This window comes from Calliopsis andreniformis, chromosome 9 (assembly GCF_051401765.1).
Source record: "Calliopsis andreniformis isolate RMS-2024a chromosome 9, iyCalAndr_principal, whole genome shotgun sequence".
Classification (NCBI taxonomy): domain Eukaryota; kingdom Metazoa; phylum Arthropoda; class Insecta; order Hymenoptera; family Andrenidae; genus Calliopsis; species Calliopsis andreniformis.
In genome coordinates, this window is record NC_135070.1 from 11,471,537 (window position 1) to 11,492,222 (window position 20,686).

At 39.6% G+C, this 20,686-nt stretch overlaps 2 protein-coding genes across 3 annotated transcripts; both read right to left on the reverse strand.

The window, feature by feature from the left end:
• Positions 1–7,654: 7,654 nt before the first annotated feature.
• Positions 7,655–16,053, reverse strand: LOC143184125 (dnaJ homolog subfamily C member 9-like). Its single transcript, XM_076386139.1, has 4 exons — positions 15,914–16,053; positions 15,461–15,775; positions 15,216–15,382; positions 7,655–8,215 (listed from the first exon to the last, which is right to left on the reverse strand). The coding sequence occupies exons 1-4, from the start codon at positions 16,005–16,007 to the stop codon at positions 7,958–7,960; spliced, it is 834 nt and encodes a 277-aa protein (XP_076242254.1). The 5' UTR covers positions 16,008–16,053; the 3' UTR covers positions 7,655–7,957.
• Positions 12,378–14,503, reverse strand: LOC143184124 (uncharacterized). Of its 2 annotated transcripts, XM_076386138.1 has the most exons (2): positions 13,362–14,503; positions 12,378–13,016 (listed from the first exon to the last, which is right to left on the reverse strand). In XM_076386138.1, the coding sequence occupies exons 1-2, from the start codon at positions 14,297–14,299 to the stop codon at positions 12,659–12,661; spliced, it is 1,296 nt and encodes a 431-aa protein (XP_076242253.1). In that variant the 5' UTR covers positions 14,300–14,503; the 3' UTR covers positions 12,378–12,658. The 2 variants fall into 2 exon arrangements, with proteins under 2 accessions (XP_076242253.1, XP_076242252.1); XM_076386137.1 differs by having other exon boundaries at positions 12,378–14,503.
• Positions 16,054–20,686: the final 4,633 nt, after the last annotated feature.

Here is a 20,686-nt window from a genome sequence, read left to right on the forward strand (position 1 = left end):
GACTCGCGTACAAATTGCTCAGTATTTCAGGATCACCGCGCGTCTTCCCGTATCCCTCCCCTTAACGAAGAAGTCACCTAATTAGAATTCCATTCCGCGGCCCTGTCGGTGGCAATATCGTGCGATCTACACGATCCTTCGTTACTTACGCCACTGTCAGCACCTCCGCTATCTGCTGTTTGTTTTCGGGGCCACCTCATCTTTCGCGGGCCGAGCAAGAGGACCGCGGCGGCGCGGACTACGTAGCAGCGGGAGGAGAAAACTGCGTGCTCCGATCTCACGGAGCGAGCTCGAGGAGAAGAGCGAAATCGAGAGAGGACTTTCGGTAGTAGAACATGCGAGAATGCCAACGAAGGGGAAAAAGGGGGGTCGAGCAGCGGAGGAAACGAAGGAAACGCGAGGAATAAGTGGAAAAAGGGGCAAAAAGGCAGCGGGGGAAAGAAAAGGGAAAAAAGGATGTACATAGAACGAAGAAAAAAAAAAGAAGCGCGGGAGGAAACAAGAGGGAGAGAATGGGACTGAAGAAGACAGGGGGGAGGAGAAGGACGGAGCGTTGGAAGAAAGAGGACGGAAGAGTAGCAAGGGAGAACAGGAAGAGTGAAGAAGCGAGCGTAAGACCACACAGGACGCGGCACGCGCGCGCTCTACCGGGTGGGCCAGCACACGTCGGCTTCGGGCGTCCTCGTGCTAAATCGGGCCAGCTCGTGCGTCCTCGGCTGGGCCCGGTGGTCGAGCCCAGCCGAGGCCACACAGATCGCGCACGCGCGAACGCTTCCTGGGTGGCATTCGCCTGCCGGCCGGCAGGCCGAGCGTAAGGTATTTCTTCTCTCCGTTCCACCGTGGGCCGTACAACCTGTTAGTGTCGTACCATCCACGCATTATGCCCCACGTTCTCTCCTCGTCTTTCACGGCTACTCTCACTACCTGTCTTTTTCCCTCCCCTTTCGATCCTCTTTGTCTTTCCCGCGACAGCAGAGCGAGAGAGCCACGAAGGCTCCTCCTGCCTCGGGTACCTCCGGCATCACGAGCTTCTAATAAGATTCCAATTTGTCAATTAGGGGGAGGACGGGATCCGGGCGCATCTTCTCTCTTCTCTCCTTCGCCGCCACCTTCTCCCTATCTTCTCTTTCTCTCCGCGTTAGCACCTGCCTCACATTAACGACGTGCAACTGCGACACTTGAGCGGCTGCCGTACGCGACGTAATCTCCGTGCGATCTTCTTGCGCGAATTTAAACACGCGCGGCTCGCAACACGAACGAGACGCACGCTGGACGATGGATAATTTCTTTTACCACTGGAAGGCTTTCTTTTTTCTTTATTCGATCGATTTGCTTCGGCGATTCGCAAACTGTGACATCCTAGAGCGAGTCTTTTTTTTTTAACAGGACGGATAAGATTTCCGACCAACTTGGTGATTTACGACGCGGATTACAGCGTCACTCGCACTCTCGCGATTACATCGCACGTACGAAATTCTTACGCACACACCAGCATAATAAGCTTCGCCCCTACGAGCTGCATTCTCGTGACACGAGCCACCCGCTGGGACCTCGTCCCAGAGAGGTGTGCTGGAAACCGAGAACGATTTCAAAGAAAATAATCGTCAGATTCAGCGTGATCTACACGCAAGTACTTCAGACATTTTCGACTAACGATCTTGCTGCTCCGTTACAATATCTATCACATAAGATCATTTATTATCGACAGACTCTAGGTCCCCAAAACAGTTTCCTAGCGTATTTTATACTCCAGCTTCTATTACATTAAACAATGTCCAAAGCATAAAAGAAATCCTGCCGTAGCTTTTTTAGCAGCGTCTCAGCGAATTCTTCCGAATTGTTCACCTGCCGATACATGCACGAGGACTGGGTGAATCCTGGCGAGGGCTCGAAAGGCGAAGGATTTGAAAGTGATCCGTACAGGAGGCATTTGTCCCGACAGGAGCGTACCCAAGGGCCTGGGTGCCTGTTGTATCAGCTCCTACGTATGTTCGATGACGCGAGTGCCTCTCCTGCCCCGCAAGGGGACTATAAAGTTTCATTTCTGCCGGGCGAATGTCTTCGAATTAGCAATAAAGCAGCGATTCTCTTCCCCTCGCAACGGACAACGAGGCCGCGCCGCGGCGTTGGCTCCTTCTCGTTTTTTGTTTACTCACCAGCGAACTGGTTTTGCGGTATACATGCTCCGTTCCACGTTCCCTCCCTCGGCTCCCCTCGCCGTTCTCCTCGCCGTCCTTATCCTCGTCCTCTCGCCGTCCGACAGAGGAGGGAGGAGGAGGGTACGGCTATTTCGGGGTACGCAAATACGCGGAGTGCGTGTGCGAGGGGTGCTGGAGAGCACCCGCGGTGAGAACCCACCAGACTGTCATCGGCAAAAATCATCGTCCGTTCGGTTACCGCGAGAACGAGGATTTTTGCTGATACAGGAGGTGCCATGTACCCTGCGGAGAGCGTCGGGCTGCGCGGTCCTTCGAGGCGAGTATCGAAAAATGAGCTTCGACTGGCCGAATTCACCGTCCCGCGTGTTTCAAATTCTTTCGAGGGAATAACGTAACAGGACAGTTTCGTATTGTTCGTTAATGCGATTTCGGTAGGCGTGTACGTGTACACTTGCCAAGCTGGTAGACGTGACTTGCGTCACGAACGTTTTTTATGCACTTCCATGATAAACAGGATTCTTAGTAATTGAAGGTATAATATACTACTGGTAGCTCGATCTATTCTGTTTCTTCAAGTTCTTGGTGACAATATTTCAAGTGTCACAATTATACATGTACGTCTAGATAAATTATTCAACTTGTCAGGCTAGTATAGTTCTTCTTCTTCTTCGAATACACGGTAGACAGAAATACGAAAATATTGGCTCTCGTGGCTATTAAAAATTCATCTCGCCGAATACATCAAACAGGACACACATGACTTTATAAGGCATTAACCCATTAACGCCCATGGTTCTTTTAAATGCATATTAGCAACCAGGATATTTCTATCCAAGTTTCCTCATTTCGATCGCAAAATAACGTGCCAAAGCTCGGGTATGAAGCTAATCAGAAAATTATTAGTACATTCTGTACACTTTATCTGAAATTGTTACTCAAAGCTAGCCCCGTGCAACGTCCCACGCGTTTCTCGATCCTCCTAATATGCAGAGGCACGCGTAATGCACCCATGTCCGTTCCTGTGTAGCTGCACATCCGCATGCACATTATACGCATTATATACTATGTGATCTAGGTCCGTGCGCGCAGAGACAAAGGAATGCTTCCTCCCTCCGTCCTCCAGCGTCCTTCCATCTACCAATCCACCTCGGTACCCCGTCCGAAGGGGGTACAAGGAGCTACGAAGGACGGCGCGAGGCAAGGCAAGGGAGACATGGTAGAGCAAGAGGAAGAGCACGGGAGGAGAAGAGGCACGCGGGAAGAAAGAAGAATAAGAGGAGCGAACCGGAGGAGGAATAGGCCATTCCACTTATACGCTGCTCGGATTCAATTAACTCTCCACCTTCTTCCCTCCTTCTTCTTCTCATCTCGTGGACCGACCTGCCTCTGCCCCCTGCACCTTATACAGGGTGTTCCTCTGGACGCGCGTGCACCGCCGTAACCCCTGCCAAAAATTTTCATCGGATGACTCAGGCGCACCTTTGTCTCGCTGAAGTATCCCGTTAACGCTTTGATCAATGGTACAGCTCGAATCTGATACGGGCAGAGTGAACAGGAGGAACGCGATGTCTCCTCGATCTTCACTTCGCGTTTCGATTGTTTTATTGCTGGGGGCCAGGAATGTCTGAAACTCTGTTCGATCATTTTAATCGCGTCGTCAGTGGTTCAGTTATTCAGTTTCGTTCATTCCATCAGACGCTAAATGCATCTGACGAATTCGGTATCGGTATAGCGCGTCGTCAGCGATCAGAGAAATGGATATTCCGGTCAGTGAATCGGTGTTGAATTTCTCAGCGCCGTTTAATTGGATGTTATCCTTTCGCGTAATCGACTCCAAGCATGTCGTCACCGATACCGATTGCACACATGAGCGATTATCGTGTTATAACAGTACGCGTTCGGGGACTCCTCCTTTGACTTACGACGGTAATAATAATAATGAGCAGCTTTATTGCCATCATATAGCATCTGACGATGATGACGACGATGTTGTCACTGCTGCTGTCATTACGCGACAAGTAGCCAGGCGTGAGATAAGGAGTGTCATTTGAAATGTCCTGACTACTTGTTACGGTCACGTTCGTAATACCAGTGCATTATCGTCCTCCTTCGATCGTTTCTTCATAATACTCTTACGGCGAAAATTCCCTCGAAGGATGAGCTTCGATCGTTGCCACGATCCAAAACCTCACGGGGGCTTAACATCATCCTCTTCTCGTGTGTTCCTTGGACTTGAAAGCACTTATCTCGAGCTTTGTGAAGATTCACCGTAAGGGTCGATTCACATAGTCTCAGCCGAAGGTCCCGCTGTGTTCCTCCGTGATAACTCGCGCGATTATAAATAGCAAAGCAGCTGCGGTATAAATGACTTCGCGTGAAATCGTAATTACGTCATTAATTCATGGCTAGACATGCTGCAACACGTTTCGTGCATACGAACTCGTGCAGTTCGAGTTTTCCCCTGCGAACAGAGTCGACAGGATCAGGCTGTTTATCGTGATCACCTGCTATCGATTTTATTGCACGGGCTCAGATTACACTGACACGGTGCATTACCGTGACTTTATCGGGAGAAGAATAATACACTGGCCGATGCCGCGAGGGTAAACAAAAGAGGGCAAACGCATACAAAACTGCAGCGCGGGCACGCGTTATCATCTGTTGTCATAAATATCTCGAACTCGTGAATGTTCTCGCTGGCCGAAACACTGGATAACGCTGTATCTAATTTCCTTTACACGGCGTTCCAATGGTAAAGCGATACGAGCGTCGCGGACGATTCGAAATCCTGTTACCCTACTTCCCTGTCAGCCCTCCAGTACTCCGATCCTCATATCCTTCCCGCGGATTTATCGAGCGAGGCTGGATTCTCCGCAGGTACCGATTCGAGTCGCACGCGTGACCAGGGATCGACTATCCTTACGAATTCATAAATTCGAGGACTGTCGGCAGCACCTGAGCCAGAAGTCTCTGCGGTCTTGTCGCGCGTCGGGAGATGAGAACGGTGCCTTAAGGCCCGCAACCTCTCCTTGAGACGAGATCTCTCTCCTCTCTCTCTCTTTGGTTTCCCACGAGAACCACCGCCGCCGCCGCCTTCTGGAATGTCGCTCTCCCCTTCTCCTTCTGTTCTGCTCCTTCACCATCTCCTCCTCCACCTTCTCCGATACGACCGCCACCTCCTCTTGCGTTGCTTCACCGTTCCTCCACGAGCTCTCGATGTCCTCTCTCCTTCTATTTCCTCGCTGCAACCCCGGCTCTTCTTCCCTTCTTTCTCCCTCCGCCTATCTTTCTTCGCTCCCCTCTGTCACTCTCCCTCGATTCCCTACCGAGATTTAACAGGGTGCATCGTGGTGCACGCTATATCTGCTGATGCGACTCGTGATTAGGAGTGCATATGGGAAAAGGAGAACCTGCGAAGTCGGGGCTCGGGGTTTAAAATATTGGCGCCTTCGTCCGTGGCCTAAGCATTGTTGCTCGTGCACCTTCTTTTTCTGCGGATCTCTGAATCAGGTCTACCAGAATCGCTGAGATGAACTTCCGATGCAATAACTGTCTGCATTTTAAGCTCATTATTGGTTCACGTTTATTTCGAGATGTAGATTTCTTAAATGAACTTCAGCACTAAAATTGCACTCTTTCATTTTCAATAGATACTTGTTTAAGGTAGAAAGTGAAATAGTATTAGGTACAATCGTGGTTTATTAGGTTTCATGAACTGTGCAATGAAATGTAATAATAATAACGGGTATTTGGTCGAAATGGAGTCGAATCAAAGAGTTAAGATAAAGAAAAAGGAATTATAATTGCGTTGATAGTTACTACCTTGCGACGTCACTAAATGTCATGGTCGATGTTAGATTTCATTTATCCCTTCGTTCTCTGCCTCGCCAGATTTATTGATCCATAAACAAGAAACTACGCGCATCACAGGAGAGTTAAACGGTGAATGAGATACGCACAATGGTTTACGATCGGTTAATTCTTTATAGCTAATTGATTGTTCATTTCACACGGTGAGAACTTTTTAGTAAATCGTGACGTTGTTTAGTCGTCTGTTTTCATTGACAAAGTTCATTTCCATTTTGGTACCATGTACGTGTATATTACACGTATAAATACGAAGACGTAGCTTTTTAATGGATTATAACGCAAGGTGTACATAGGAAACAAATGTAGTCACTACGAAAAAATACTCGAATCGAATCGACAAGTGGTGAAATAATTGATCATGTACCATTGCACTGTTAGTCTCTGTGAGTATAACATCGAGATTGTTCATAATCGCTGTTTGGTATCCCAAAGAAAAATATTATTCCAACCATTATGTGTAAGCTTCCATTGTACTCCGATTCTTTTTTAAACTACAATACACATGATTTCCTAGTACATGTTATTTGTAACAATAATGATGTGTTTGCACTCCGTAAATATAGTAAGACGATTGTTCGTTCGTGACTACGCAAAGCTATTGAATTTAAACTTCGCGCCACAACAGCTTATGTATCGCATTTCCGTTCAAAAATTGCATCGATTGTTTAGATGGTCAATGATAAAAAAAGGTAAAAAATTTGTAGATAATAATTCAACTAATAGTGAATATTAAATAAACAAATGATTTTACATGAGTTTTTAGTATCGTCAACAAAAAAGAATTTTTGTAAGACATATCAAGACTTAATATCAAGTAATCATTCAATCATATGTTTCTGAGTATCAGAACATTATGATTTGCAGTTCAGAAAAAGAAAAAAGCAATGTACCGTTTACCTTAAAGTGTGTCACTCGATGTGTAGTGTGTTGTCGTTCAAGTCAACCCAGACGTAATACGAAACTGACCATACAAGACAGCTACTTATAATGCCGAACATAAGCCACATGTTCCACGCCATTTTTGTATCCTGCATTATTCTAAGTTATCAAATTTGAGCTTGAAAGAGGTGAGGGAATGGAGAAAGTAATGACATTCCTTTCTGTCAGTCTGTCCTTTTCCTTTTTCTTCGCGCCTGCCTTTCATCGCTGTCTTTAGATTCTATGACTAGTACTTAAGTACGACACATTACATTGATTAAGATATTAATGATAGCGATGACAGTTGAATTATTATGAAATAATGTTAATTGCTTCGCGTTAGTTACTCGTCTTGTAATTTCTGTTATATGTCACTTGCTATTTTCTACATTAATTTTATGTTTCTTTTTATGCTCTAATTTAATCAGTACCTGGAATAGATAACTATATTAGCAAAAATTACATGTATTAGAAATCAATTTGAAAAGAATGAATGAGAGTCACTGGAAATGTTCTTTTATCACAGCAAGGTATTGTAGGAACCTGTAAACTTGATTCTGAACTCTAGAGATATGACAGGAAGAAACTACTGAAACATTACCATCAAATGATATTAGCAATTCCACACAATCAATTATTAGTAATGAAACATAGCAATATGTGCATGCCTGCAACTTACTCTAAATATCATGTAATGAACCAAAATATATAGTATATAGAAATTTTATATTTAAATATGAGAATTCATACATTGATATATATTATTATGAACAATTCTACTATCGCTCGTACTTTGTAAGTTGTGTACCCACCAATTGTGCAGAATGCTAGTAAATATTTTGTGCAATTAGTGGATACGTAGCTTTATTTAGTAGAATTACGAAACTTAAATATAATCCTGTGTATCTATAAAAACAAAACATATAATACGGGCTTTATAATAATTAAGTTATAAAAGTCGCGGGAGTATTTCGGTGCGAAAAGAGATTTATGATAGAAATCGTACTACTTTACGCTTTTTTACTTCTTTTCGTAGGTCTTGTAACCTTCGGGCTTTTCTTTTTTATGACAAAAGATTTCTTCGAATCTTTTGCCTTCTTCGCGTATTTGTCGATCAAAGAGTCGAAAAATTTATCAGATTGGCTCGCTCGAGCCTCGTTGCGACTCTGAATCGCCAAAGCTAGATCGTTTGCAGCTGCGTTTTCCTCATCTTCTTCTATCTTCCGCATCTGCTCCAGACGCGCAGCTTCCTCTGCCTCCTGAGCCCACTACAAAAAAATATCGTCAATTTTAGAATTCCCAAGTAGATACTAACATGTAAGGAAGTAGAATTTGAATTAAAGTTTTTTACCAATCTTCATATAAAAATTCACAAAAATTATTTAGTAACGATATCATCGAGAATTTATAAGAAAAAACTGTGCAGAACTCGATATTTTATCCAGAAAAGCGGTCATAGGGTGCAAATGCGATTCTAGGCTGTTAGCCAGGTATCTCTACCCATGTGTATCACACTTGACCTACATTAACGAGCAACTCAATTAGCAGTTAGCAGATAACACCAAGGGGATTGGTAAATTAGAAACTGAAGGGCTGCAGCGACGCAAGCAGTCTTATTAACGAAATTAATTACGACCACTTCACGACACACGTAATTCTATTTTCAAAGCTAACCATGTGCCTATCCTTTGGGTTATCGGACATCGTCGATGCTCGTCAGTTTAGCGTGGTTAATTTTAACGAGAGGTCATCGGTTCTATGGGGATTTGACGACGCTGTATATTCGTTTGCTCTGACGTGTATTGTTTAAAGAAACAGAGGCAGCGTGCCAGCAATATGGTTTCGCGATCGAAAGTGAAATACGATAAACGCTCGATGCCTAGATTCAACATTTCTATATTGGACGATTCGATGGTTTCTATTTCTACGAAAGTTTTCCCAAACTGCATTCCTACGTATGCAACGGAGGCTTCGGAAGGCGTTTGAAGTAGGGAATCTTAGAAAGACATTGAAATACCATATCTCGAAAATACTTTTTCAAGGAATTGAATTTTTGCTATTTCATGTCTAAATTCTGCCTTTTTGCTTGAACAACATATAATTCTTTTCTTCAAAAAATACATATTTGTAGAGAAGAAAATATAGGAATATCAGTTTGAGATAACTATAATGAAGGTTACAGTCTTAGTTCATATTTGTTGATGATGTTCCATATTCTCGTTGACCTACTCCATAATTCGACGCTGAGGAAATTCCGTTATTTATAATTTCTGGCAAGTACATCAGAGAGGTATCCTAATGTTAGTCTATTGCTCAACGCTTCGAGAAATTCTGAATGCACAGATTATTAGAATGGAATTCTATTGAAAGCTGATGAAAGCAAGCCAGATGGCTTTTCTAACGAGAGGGAGTGGTTCTCTGTCAAATTATATATCAACCTTTTCCAACTTGTAACATAGACCCGCGTCATTTCAAGAACTGTTCAACTCTACGAAAATTCTACTTCTCGCCTTGACATCATTGTTATTTTGAAACAAACATACAAAACATGTAAACTGACATTTCTTGTTAAATAAACAAGTAGTATTTCATTTTAACGATTTTTATGAGGTGAGCTGTTTGAGCAGACATGCTCGTTAAGACCACAATTCACATTAAATATAATTTATTATAGTGCTCTTCTATTTATATGTGTAAGCTACATCACTTAATTCTACAGAAGAGTAAAATAGCATTTCTGTAAATCATGAAACTTTATGTTGCTATTTCGGAGTAAAGAGTAAGAAATAAATAGCTCATGATATACACCTCTTAGCATTTATGCTGTGTTTAACTAAACAACTCCTAGTTCAAATGTCAAATAGTAGTGAAACTATTATTAAAGCTGAGCATCGATGTGCAGGTCACAACAGAATAATACAGCTTCCATTCGAACTCAATTAAAAAGTACTGAATGAAAATATTTTCATAATACTTCACTTCAGAAATGGAAATTCAATATTTTATCAAGTCAAAATGTGAAATAAAATACATATGTCAAATAAATTATCTCTATAAAATTCACAGGTTTTACTTAAAATTTGGAAAACGTTTTACTCCTCTCGATCTACAGAATATTGCTACTGCATTTGCTATTTATAGTACCACTGATCAATCATTATACATTTTCATGGGTTATTTAGAGATCCAAAGACGAGCCAAGATACCTGCTCTCGGTGGAATGTGCACATGTGCACCTTTAGACGATACACAAACTCATGATATAAACTTTGCGCACATTTGTCACTAACCGAAATAAATATTGCTGCAAAAAGAAACTATTTCCGATTCACACGCCAGAAACTGGTCATTATGCCAGTAATGTAAGCAAAGCAATTAATAAAATTTCAACAATGTAACATTAAACGCTTCTGCATTTGGAATCAATGAATATCTATATATAATGTCTTACACATATTAATTAAATTAGTAATCTATACAAAAAATAAAAAAGCCACTTTCTTTCTTTCATCATCCCTTTCATTAATCAATGCCCTTATGATTACTATAAATTACTCCAAAAATAATTTTTTTCAGTGTATATGAATTGATCTTTCAAGAATTGAAGAATTAAAAATTAGGTACCTACAAGATTTACGTATATCAAATTCAATACATCATGCCATGATTATTATAATGGGACCATAAAACCTGAAACTGGCGTATATAAAAAATGATACCGCAGGCCTAAAGAGATTCAGAACATGTAACTGTAACAAGATTCTTATGCAAATCCCCTGTCACACTTAATTCTCTAGTAGCATCAGCTGCGTTACACACCCTACACACGAATGCAAATCGCTCGTCGACAGAGCGATGTGCTTCCGCAACCTTGAATCACTTCGTCTCCCGGTGTCTAGAGCAAACGACACATCTGGCCGCGAGCCTGACGCGTTCCGGAAATCATCCGAATCACGAAATAATTGAAAACAGTCATTGGGTTCGAGGCGACTCGTTGCGTAACCAGTTCTCCTCGCGCGACAAGTCATCGCCGTGGAATTTCGCGAGCGTTAAGCTACGCAACGACACACGCGTTACACGATGCACGTGTGTAACCAAGCACGGATCCAAAGATACTTCATCCACAATGGACCCCTTCAATCGATGCTCTTTGAAATCCCTGCAAGGCCACTTCAATGTCTGCTATTCAGAGTTGGCATGGGTGCGCCAGTCAAATACACCTGTTGCAGCAAGAACGCAGGAAGCCTCATCTCCAGCTTAATGTCGAACACAAGCAGCTTTGTGCATCTATTCAACGTCTGTTACTTGATTCTCTGTAGTGTTAATGATCGATCATTAGTCGATAATCTACTCTTTTAGAGCCTCTTAAGATGACACGATTGACTACTGGTGTCTGCAGCATTTAATTGCTAGAGATAGTGGCTATTTAAAAACAGATGGAAAATACATATGTGGACGTATAGCTAATTGCTTCATCTCTTGACTGAGAAGGCTTCCGCATTGGTGGTGAAAAGAAAGTTTAAAATTAATATATTATGTATATTTTATAAATAACTTTGTCTTGTAAATTTAAACGTTCCTCTTTTGCCAGTATTAGTCAGTTAGTAATTATCTATGCGATAACAATATACGGATGTTTCTATATGGGCATCTACTAAATGGTTTCCACAATATGATTGCATCCTGTAAGAACTAGCTATTACTACTACAACCGTACTTTAATGGTTTGATGAGAACCAATGGTCTCTGCGCGTAAAAGCTACTTGATAGCTCTGTTGACCGCGATGATTAAGGAATCTGACAAAACGCAGAATCGTAGAAACGCGGTATCTTGATCTAATGCACTGGTCAAGGTCGTTATATAACACCCAGCATTGGATTGGACAACGACAATGGTAATTATTTCATTACCACACCGGATACAACGTGGCCCTCGTTGCTTGTTGCTTTCAATTGATATTCAACATCGCGCTGTCGCTGAAATCGTAGTTAACATTCCTCCTTGGCAAACAATGTTGCACAATTCTGCTACGCATCTTATATTGTTATGTTAAGCATAGTTGACAGAGTAATTGTGAGCAGAATTCATAAGCCATTTGTAGACTGGCAGTGTTACTCAATGATTTGACATATGAAAACCTTATTGTAATTAATTATAATTTTGTTAAACTGCTTATGTAAAATAATGCACTCAATTTGGTACACTTATAGATGTCTCCTTCTCTACGTATAGAGAAGTACCATAAGCGTCCTCAAAAATAAAACCTGTCAGGGATCACTTCAAGATTAATTACTTACAAGTACAAACTATCTAAATTCCAGTCGCTAACAATATTTCACGTTCGTATTAATGAGCAAGCAAGCGGCAAACGTAATCTATCTCTTCAACAGAGTGCTCGAGTTAGCAAGCTCGCAAATTTGTACATACACTCTGAATTCTGCAGGCTCCGTGGTGCTCGAAAAATCAATTTCAATCGTTGCGTCTATGCGGCAATCGAAGAGAAAACGTTCAAATCAGCTGCACCACAAACAATCGTCGTGATTAATCGTTTCAATAGACGCCGTTCAATGTCCCATTAGCTCGTTAACAGATAATACAACGCTAGACGTAGAGGCCCGCACAGGTTCTTCGCGCTAATAATCGTTTCGTCGATAAAGATTTCTGTTAGTGTTAGCTCGCGTATTAAACGAAAATACGATTAAAGTTTTAGCTAAAATCCCTCCACAAGGACGTTCATCATAACCACCAGGATCGACAGGAATATTATACCGACAGACCGTTCCGTCAACGAAGACAAATTTCTGTGAGAGCAATTAGGCAATGGCTTATCGGTGGTAGTTTCAATTGACGTAACTCCTGGCGTAACTTCTTCCTCGCGCGATTGATTGCTTTCTAATGACGGTGAATGAACGGTAATCGTGTGCTCGTAATAGGGCGGCTGATAAACATTATCTGGCGAAGCTGGCTGAATCATCTCTGGTGGCAACGGCCGTATAGGCTCGACGTTGAAGGTGTTTGTTAGCGGAACCCTGTATTCTGGTGGCTGGTCGTCGTCAATAGATGGATACCTGGAATCCAAAGAAACTGTGTTTGTTTCTGACCAGTCTACCCTATAAGGTACGGTGGTGTGCTCCATATTAGATTCCACGAAAGGTGGTGTTTCGTAGCGATTGTTCGGGACTGGTGCCAATGAGAACGGGTCGGTAGCTTCGCTCGGATAATACGGTTGTTCGTAACGTTTGTCCTCGTTTTCATGGGGCGGGTAAAGCGGGAATTTAGGTCTGGCACTGGTGGATTCCGGGAATCTCGGCCAAGATCTCAAGGTCGTATCATCTACTCTATTAAACGGCGTTGTGTCATATGACGAATGCGTCATGGGATCGAGTGGGGCAATAGTTCCTGGAGGAACGTACGTTCTTCTGTCCTCATCGTAAGATGACCTCGATGTTGTAGTCTGTTCCCTCTGTTCTGGAGCTACTGTTGGCCTTGGAATTGTTCGCCAGTCTGGAGTAAGGTATTCACGTTCATAGACGACTTCCTCGGTAGTGTAAAGCTTTGGTGGCACGTATGGTGATGTCGTTTCTACGGGGGTTGGTGGTGTCATTGATGTAAGATGCAATCTTTCGCGATACGTAGGAAGCGTTGTCGTTGGAGTTGGAGTGGTATCGTCGTACTCGCTGTAATATTCAAACGGAGGCTCCACTGCGATCAAGTCTTCAGGAATTCTGTTCCATTCGGGATCCTTTTCGAAATTGACACCGTGATTCTCGAGGAAAGTGCTCACTGCGTTGGGACACTTGAATTCAGGGTTCTCAGTGAGGAACATTCTCTTCAGGTCCCTCAAATGAGACATAGCTTCGAGATTCACACACTCTAGACGGTTTCCAGAAAGTCTCAAGTCTACGAGACTGGGTAGATTTTTAAATACCCCATCCTCGATAGTCTCTATTCTGTTATAATTCAGATCCAAGTACGTTAAGTAATCCAAACCTCTGAACCAGGATTCCTTAACGGTGGCTAAGTGATTGTTATCTAGACTCAATTGTTGAAGATTTATTAAACGTTGAAAGGCGCCGGGTTCGATGTCTACTATTCCACAGTGTGAGCAACCAAGGACCCAGAGTTCTGAGCCGAATCTCGAAAAGGTCTCTGCAGTTATTCGAGAAATCGGCATGTTCGAGATGCGAATTTTTCCAGTTGATGCAGGAAGATCGTCCAAATCCGAAGGGTGACCGCCCACGCATGCATATTCTATCATATCGTCATTTTCCACGTGTCTGCACGCGCCTCGCACTCCACCAAAACTCGAACACAAAAAAGTCAACATAAACAGTCCTACAACAGTGCCCATTTTTAAGTGTGTGGTAGTTTAATTATTTAAAAAATCACTTTCGATTGCGATATTATCGTGACAGAAAGCACGTATCATTATTTTACGCGTACGCTCTGATGAATCAAAGATTTACTGTCATTGTGGTAGGGATTTTAGCCGAAAATTATAGTGTATCTAGCGGTGGGCTAGAATCGGCCTAATTGCTCTGCAGACTGAATCTTCTCTTGCGGTCCCTCTTTACTTATTTACTAGTGTTCCCCCTCCTTTGAATCTCATACTACTAGTCTACCTCCTACTACTACTTCCAATCATGAAGCAGTACTGTCTATTGATAAAAATAGAGAAGCTTGAAAATAGCGTGGTGTGCTCACTTGTACGTCAGATCTCTAAGGTGATGTATAGTAGAGATAAGAAGAGAATCTCGTTCAAACTTAAAGCCACATCACTACTTGTATGTATTCAATGCGTGTTCTAAGTTTGATTATGCTAACTTGTATAAATATAACAAATATCGAGAACTGCACAGTATAAAACATTTAAACATCTAGGAAAAACGTAGTTACACTTCTGAATTTTTATTTTTTTCTTTATTATGCAGAGTAAATTATATCTAATTTTTTATATTAATTGTCCCTACAGATACTTCTACTATGAGATAAACATAATTTCAAGCATAAATGCTATTTAATTAGAACTGACCATAGAGATGCTTTAAAATTGTAATGAATCAAGAGAGCATTGTGTTCTCCTTTTTTTACAAGCATCAATTGAATTTGCTTGGTGCATATACTTAGGATATTCGCCAAAAATAAAATAGTTCAAACATATGTAAATACCAACAATTAAACCATGTTCCAAGTATTAGCATAATGGTAATAAATATAATAGAAACTCAAATAGTGTACTAACTGAATGTCTGTAGCTTACTACATACCTTACGTCTCCTGCGTTGTTTCTTTTTCTCACTTTCTTGTGTAAAAGCCTTATATTCTGGGACTTCTCCCTTCTCTATGAGATCTAGAATGATAGTCTGTATTCTAGGTTCATCATCACAATTTGTGAATGGAACAGCTTCTAAGATATAGTCCATATCTCCTTTGCCTATAAAAATATTTGATTTTATAGAATCTGTATCAACGAATATTATGAATATCGGAAAGGACTGAATTTATTACTTACTATCCATGTAAGCACGCTTCAAATCCTTGACCTCTATTTCAGATCCTGTGTAAGTCGATTTATAGTTGTTGATATCTTCCACAGTTATTTTCTTGAATAATGATCTCCAATAATCAGCCCAATTTCTGAGCATAACCTCTTCACTTTCTTCATCATATTCCCCAGATTGATCATAAACTTTACGTTTCTCACTGTCACTAAGAATCGAGTAAATTCGTCCAAGCACCTTGAATTTTTCTGTTGCTTCTGTTTTTATCTCCTCTTCAACGCGATCCGGGTGTACAAGTAAAGATAATTGATGATATGCCTTCTTCACTAATAAATCATAAAAGAAAGCTATTTATTAATATTAATAATACGGCAGAAGGTGTAATAATTACTGCAATTTAGTATATACTATAGTTAAGTTCATGAAAATAGTTAAATTCACATATACAGGTTATGTTCACCTACCTTGCTTATCATTAGCAGTTTTTGGAATTTTAAGAACTTCGTAAAAGTCACGAGCACCGAAATATTGATCACAGAGGTCTAGTAAACTAGCCATAATTTTGATTTTATGATACACTTATTAGTTTCACTAGCAAAAAAGCCGAAATAACAGAATGAGAGCGTCAACGTTTTCGCGCTTATTTTCAGTTGGATACAATTCAAACTAAAAGACGTAGGTTACGACATCTACGCTTCAGTTTACAGCGTTATCAACGTCTATATTACCGACATTCAATAACTTTTTATCATTACAAAAAATATGTTCAAAGTGTCAACAACTGTAAGGTGCAAATTAAAAAATATCAAAGTAAAAGATATAATAAACTTTGCTACAAAGTTCATCTTTGTAACTTTGTAGCAAATTAAAATATTCCTAGGAATACACGAAACATAAATCAACTTAAGATATTTTCATCAAAAGAATGATAACAATTTAACAATATGAGATTGTTGTTAGGCCAGCCAAGAGTGGCCAAATCAAACTACTAAAACTACTACTAATATTATTACTACAATTACTACTATTACTACTACTACAAAACTAAAACGAGCATAGTGACAAAGTAGTAACAAAAATGACTCCCCATCCGAGGATAGCGAATCATTAGTAGTTTCCCATTCTTGCAAGGACTCTTCAGCTTCTTTCTTCAGGCGGTCCACCCAGCTGAAACTTAAGCTTAGGCGCTCGAGATTCCCCGCACATCGAGAACAAATAAAAGTTCCCATGTTCAGGTGCAGCACAAGAACACGATCATCAATTGCGTGGAAGTCTAGAACTCCCAGGGAATTACTGTTCGTATACTTGTGCAGAATCTTAGGCACAACGATCGAACCTATTCTTCCGATCGCGACTCAGCGACTCTCGTGCAATGTCGCTGCACTTGAAAAACCGAAAAGCAAAACTAAGGCAAAGGCATGCTCCTCTCGCGCCAATTTCACTCTCGACTTTCCAAATGAATTAACTCCAGAGGCAGGTCACCACGCGAGAACGCGCCTACCCGATCAGAGAGATTGCGATGACCTGTCCTGGCCCTACCTACTTACGTCTAACATTCACACCAGAAAGTATGCTACCTGCCTGCCTGACCCCATATTTAAAAGTGGCAAAAAGACACTCACGCCAACACACCCCACTCTACGATTCTCACACATGACACCCGGGTGCAAGGGCCTACACTAGAGAGGACGTCCCGGGACGCCTCTGTCACCCGGGTTTGGCACACAAAGAACACACTCTAAGGTACGTACCATTTTCCTCAAATCGTCTGGCATGTGCTAAGTGATCATTGCGCGTATGTATAAACAATAAAGGGTAATATTGATGAATGATAGTGATTTGAATTAAGATTGCTCTTTACAGTAGCTGTGTATGTTACTATTTACTGCACATATTCCACAAGATGTAGACCGTGTCATCATGAATAGCAAAAGAATATATGCATACATTGTAATACTACATTGATAAAGAACCGACGCAATTCCACAGCCTAATCACGCACACATAAGTGGAAAATACGTCGTGCACGATACATTAACACATAGCCAGTCGCTGAATATTGTTAAATGAATCTTATGCCTAGATCATCGTGCCCTATCGCTTCCACCCACCCAAGTAGAACCTGGGCACGTGAGTGGGTCAAAAACAATAGGTACGGGATTGGTAACTGAAAATCCTGAGCTAAAAAGAGTAATTAGGATATAGAATCTAACGATCTAATTTCAATTTTTATTTTTGACTAAAATAATGTGACTTTGAAAAGCTTTTAAGAAAAATGACTAATTTGTATAAACTTTAGCAAGAAAAAGACTACTTGATTTCTCTTTATTAAGACTATAACAAGATATCAGTTAATCGAAATAATAATCGAAAAGAAGGGAATATATTTCAATCTTATTTTGCTTCATTTTTTAGCAGTGATTATCAAGAAACACATAAATCTTTACGACCAATGACAATTGAATAAAAAATAATAAAAATTCATAAAAAAGTATATATATGTAAATTTTACCTTTTCTTTGCGACGATAAATTCGAATTTTATCACTCCTTGGCGAAAATTCATTTGAATTGAATGTCAAGCAATATGGCGTCGCGTCGGTTTCACTTTGGCGCCTTCTTCCGTTTCCCTTTGATTCTAGCCAGAGACTATAACAAAAGAAAACCGAATTTAAAACAAATACATTCAAATAAACGCAAATATATTGCAATAAGTAACATTGAGTTCGAAATATATTATAGAAACCCATAATTTAATGTATAAATTGTTAACTAATACAAAATCGAGAGCAGGGAAAGAACGCAGAAAGTGGTTAAGTTTTTCTTCAAATATTATACGAATTTCTAATCAAAATTCTATTAACTTTAAATAGAAATAGTAATAGAAACAAAACGAAAATGCTGTTAGTAACTGAAAGCAATTATATGTCGATAAGTCAATGACACACACCTTAATATTCACGAAATTTCTAAAGCCTCCGAACTCTTTGACTGTCACTAAATGAATGACGTCCTTTCGTCATAATTCGAAAAGCTACCAAAGTGGTTGCTAGGTGGCGGGAGGGGGCAGGCTAGCAAATCGTAAAAAGGTACGCTTCGAAACTGTTAATGTGCAAACATTACGCCTACTAGATAAAATACCAGTGTCTTTTTCGAATCAGACCACGTAGAACTGATGGCCATAAAAAACACACCAACATTTCACGACTAACTAATTTCTTTCCATGAGAATAACAAATGTAATATTCTTTCAACGTTGTGATACTTTAGCTACTTACGTTTCCTCTTACGAAAACTTGATCTCGATGTTCCACGATTTTAACAATTTAAATTTACAGTAGGACTGATCCTCTGGCTTAATATCACAACTGCACAATGTATAAAAAGATTTAGGATCTCACTTTTGAGCATTTCTTCGACTTCTTTGAAAAGTAGTTGCAGAGGTCTATCGCAGTTTTAACGCTACTTAAAATTTTGGTAGTTGTCGAATGGGGGCGCTATCATTAGGTGCGCCAAGTACAAATGAATAATTCTTTTAGATATTTTTTAATATTACTATTATTAAATTTCATTTAAAACCTTGTAGTTTTTGAATAAAATAATTATAATATTTTCAATTTTTTGTCCTGATTAATCGTAAATACTTATTTAACATAAATTTATATTGAGACTGGGAATAAATATTTATAGTAAAGAATTTGTACAACAGATGGCGAATACTTTGCTATCGATATTTATGGCGCCAAATAGTAATTATTTAATTTTTCATTCGTTTAGCAATAAATGGGTAGGATACAATGAAAACTTCAATAATTTGTAATAGTTATTATTTAAAAATCACATTCGTGAGTTTTTCATATCATAGGGAAATAAAGGGATAAAGGTTTTTAATATTTTTGGACCCAGTATTGAACGAGTAAAACGTTGTTTATATTTTAATATAACATTTATATTAAAAAGGAATTATATAACATGGATTTAGTGATCCCCAACACAACAAATATAATACCAAACCTTACGGTTTATAATTTACTAATAATGAAGCTAGTCGATCTAAGCTAAAAGTATTGCATTTCGATACAATAGGATTGCATAATTTTTTTCTATTTAGAAGAAAATTAAGCATCTAGGATGTGTTTACACAGAATAACATATTTACATGTTTTACATCTATTCCATTGTGCTGTTAATAGCAGTGTATTTATACAGTCAAATTTAAAAAATATTATATCGTACAATAACAAATGCATCATCTCTCGTACTAATTGATTGCTATCTGAAAATCATAGAATCAATTATCAGATTGATGATACATTTATTGTAGTATGATACAATATTTTAAAGCCAGATGTACATAATGCTACGTTTAGGAAAAATAGTTGGTAGTCTAGTATATTCTTATTTGTTAATTTTCAGTTAAAGTTCGTAAGAATTACATTTTTGTATGAAACATACGTCGACTGGGTAAATTATAAATAATGATTCGAGTGTGTGCAGGAGATCGAGAGCTTCATTTACTTTCTTTTCTCTAGAGTATTCTTATTCTAATGTAAACCTACATTTGATCATAATTACATTTCTGCATTTTTTTATTAATAATCTTACAGCGGTAATTTGTATTACCTTACAGAGCATTTATATACATTAATTCACGTTATAAATATAAGTTATTATACATTTATACCTATATGTTCAGTTATATAGCAAATACTATTTTGAGCAGCTTTTCTATTCGACAAAAACAAATAGATTATGGAAGATGATATTCCACTCGGATTAGATAACTTTCAAATAAAGTAATATGAATAATTTCATGAAGACATAAAAATTTGTAAAAATAGACACAACTAATATAATTATCGGGCCAAAATTAATTTCAATACTATAAGTGGAAGAATTAAGACCAATAAGATCTTCTTTGGCAGATATTCTTCACACGTTCTAAACAAAACAGTAAATTATGTTGTCCATTAGTACTGGTACCCTTGCAATTGTTGTTCTTTAAAATGCTAAATATGCAAGCAATATTCGCATATTTAACACAGGTTAGTGATATGGTAATTGTTCAATACATTATAACATTTAATTATACTCGTTTTGAAAAAGAAATTTATTATTGCAATTAAGTATAACCATGGTTATACAAAGTTTCATTATTTCGCCAATTCATTTCAGTTTAATATGAAACAATATAATTTATAAAAATGAAATTAGTTAAGTTAATTTATTATAATACCA

What these genes read in the sequence shown, in the direction of transcription:
- LOC143184124 (XM_076386137.1), bottom strand. Translation starts at nt 14,299, where the DNA reads ATGGGCACTGTTGTAGGACTGTTTATGTTGACTTTTTTGTGTTCGAGT.
- LOC143184125 (XM_076386139.1), bottom strand. Translation starts at nt 16,007, where the DNA reads ATGGCTAGTTTACTAGACCTCTGTGATCAATATTTCGGTGCTCGTGAC. An exon ending in AACTGCTAATGATAAGCAAG is followed by an intron (nt 15,776 to 15,913) that starts GTAGGTGAACAT and finishes ATGATTTATTAG; the next exon opens with TGAAGAAGGCATATCATCAA. An exon ending in GAAGCGTGCTTACATGGATA is followed by an intron (nt 15,383 to 15,460) that starts GTAAGTAATAAA and finishes ATATTTTTATAG; the next exon opens with GCAAAGGAGATATGGACTAT.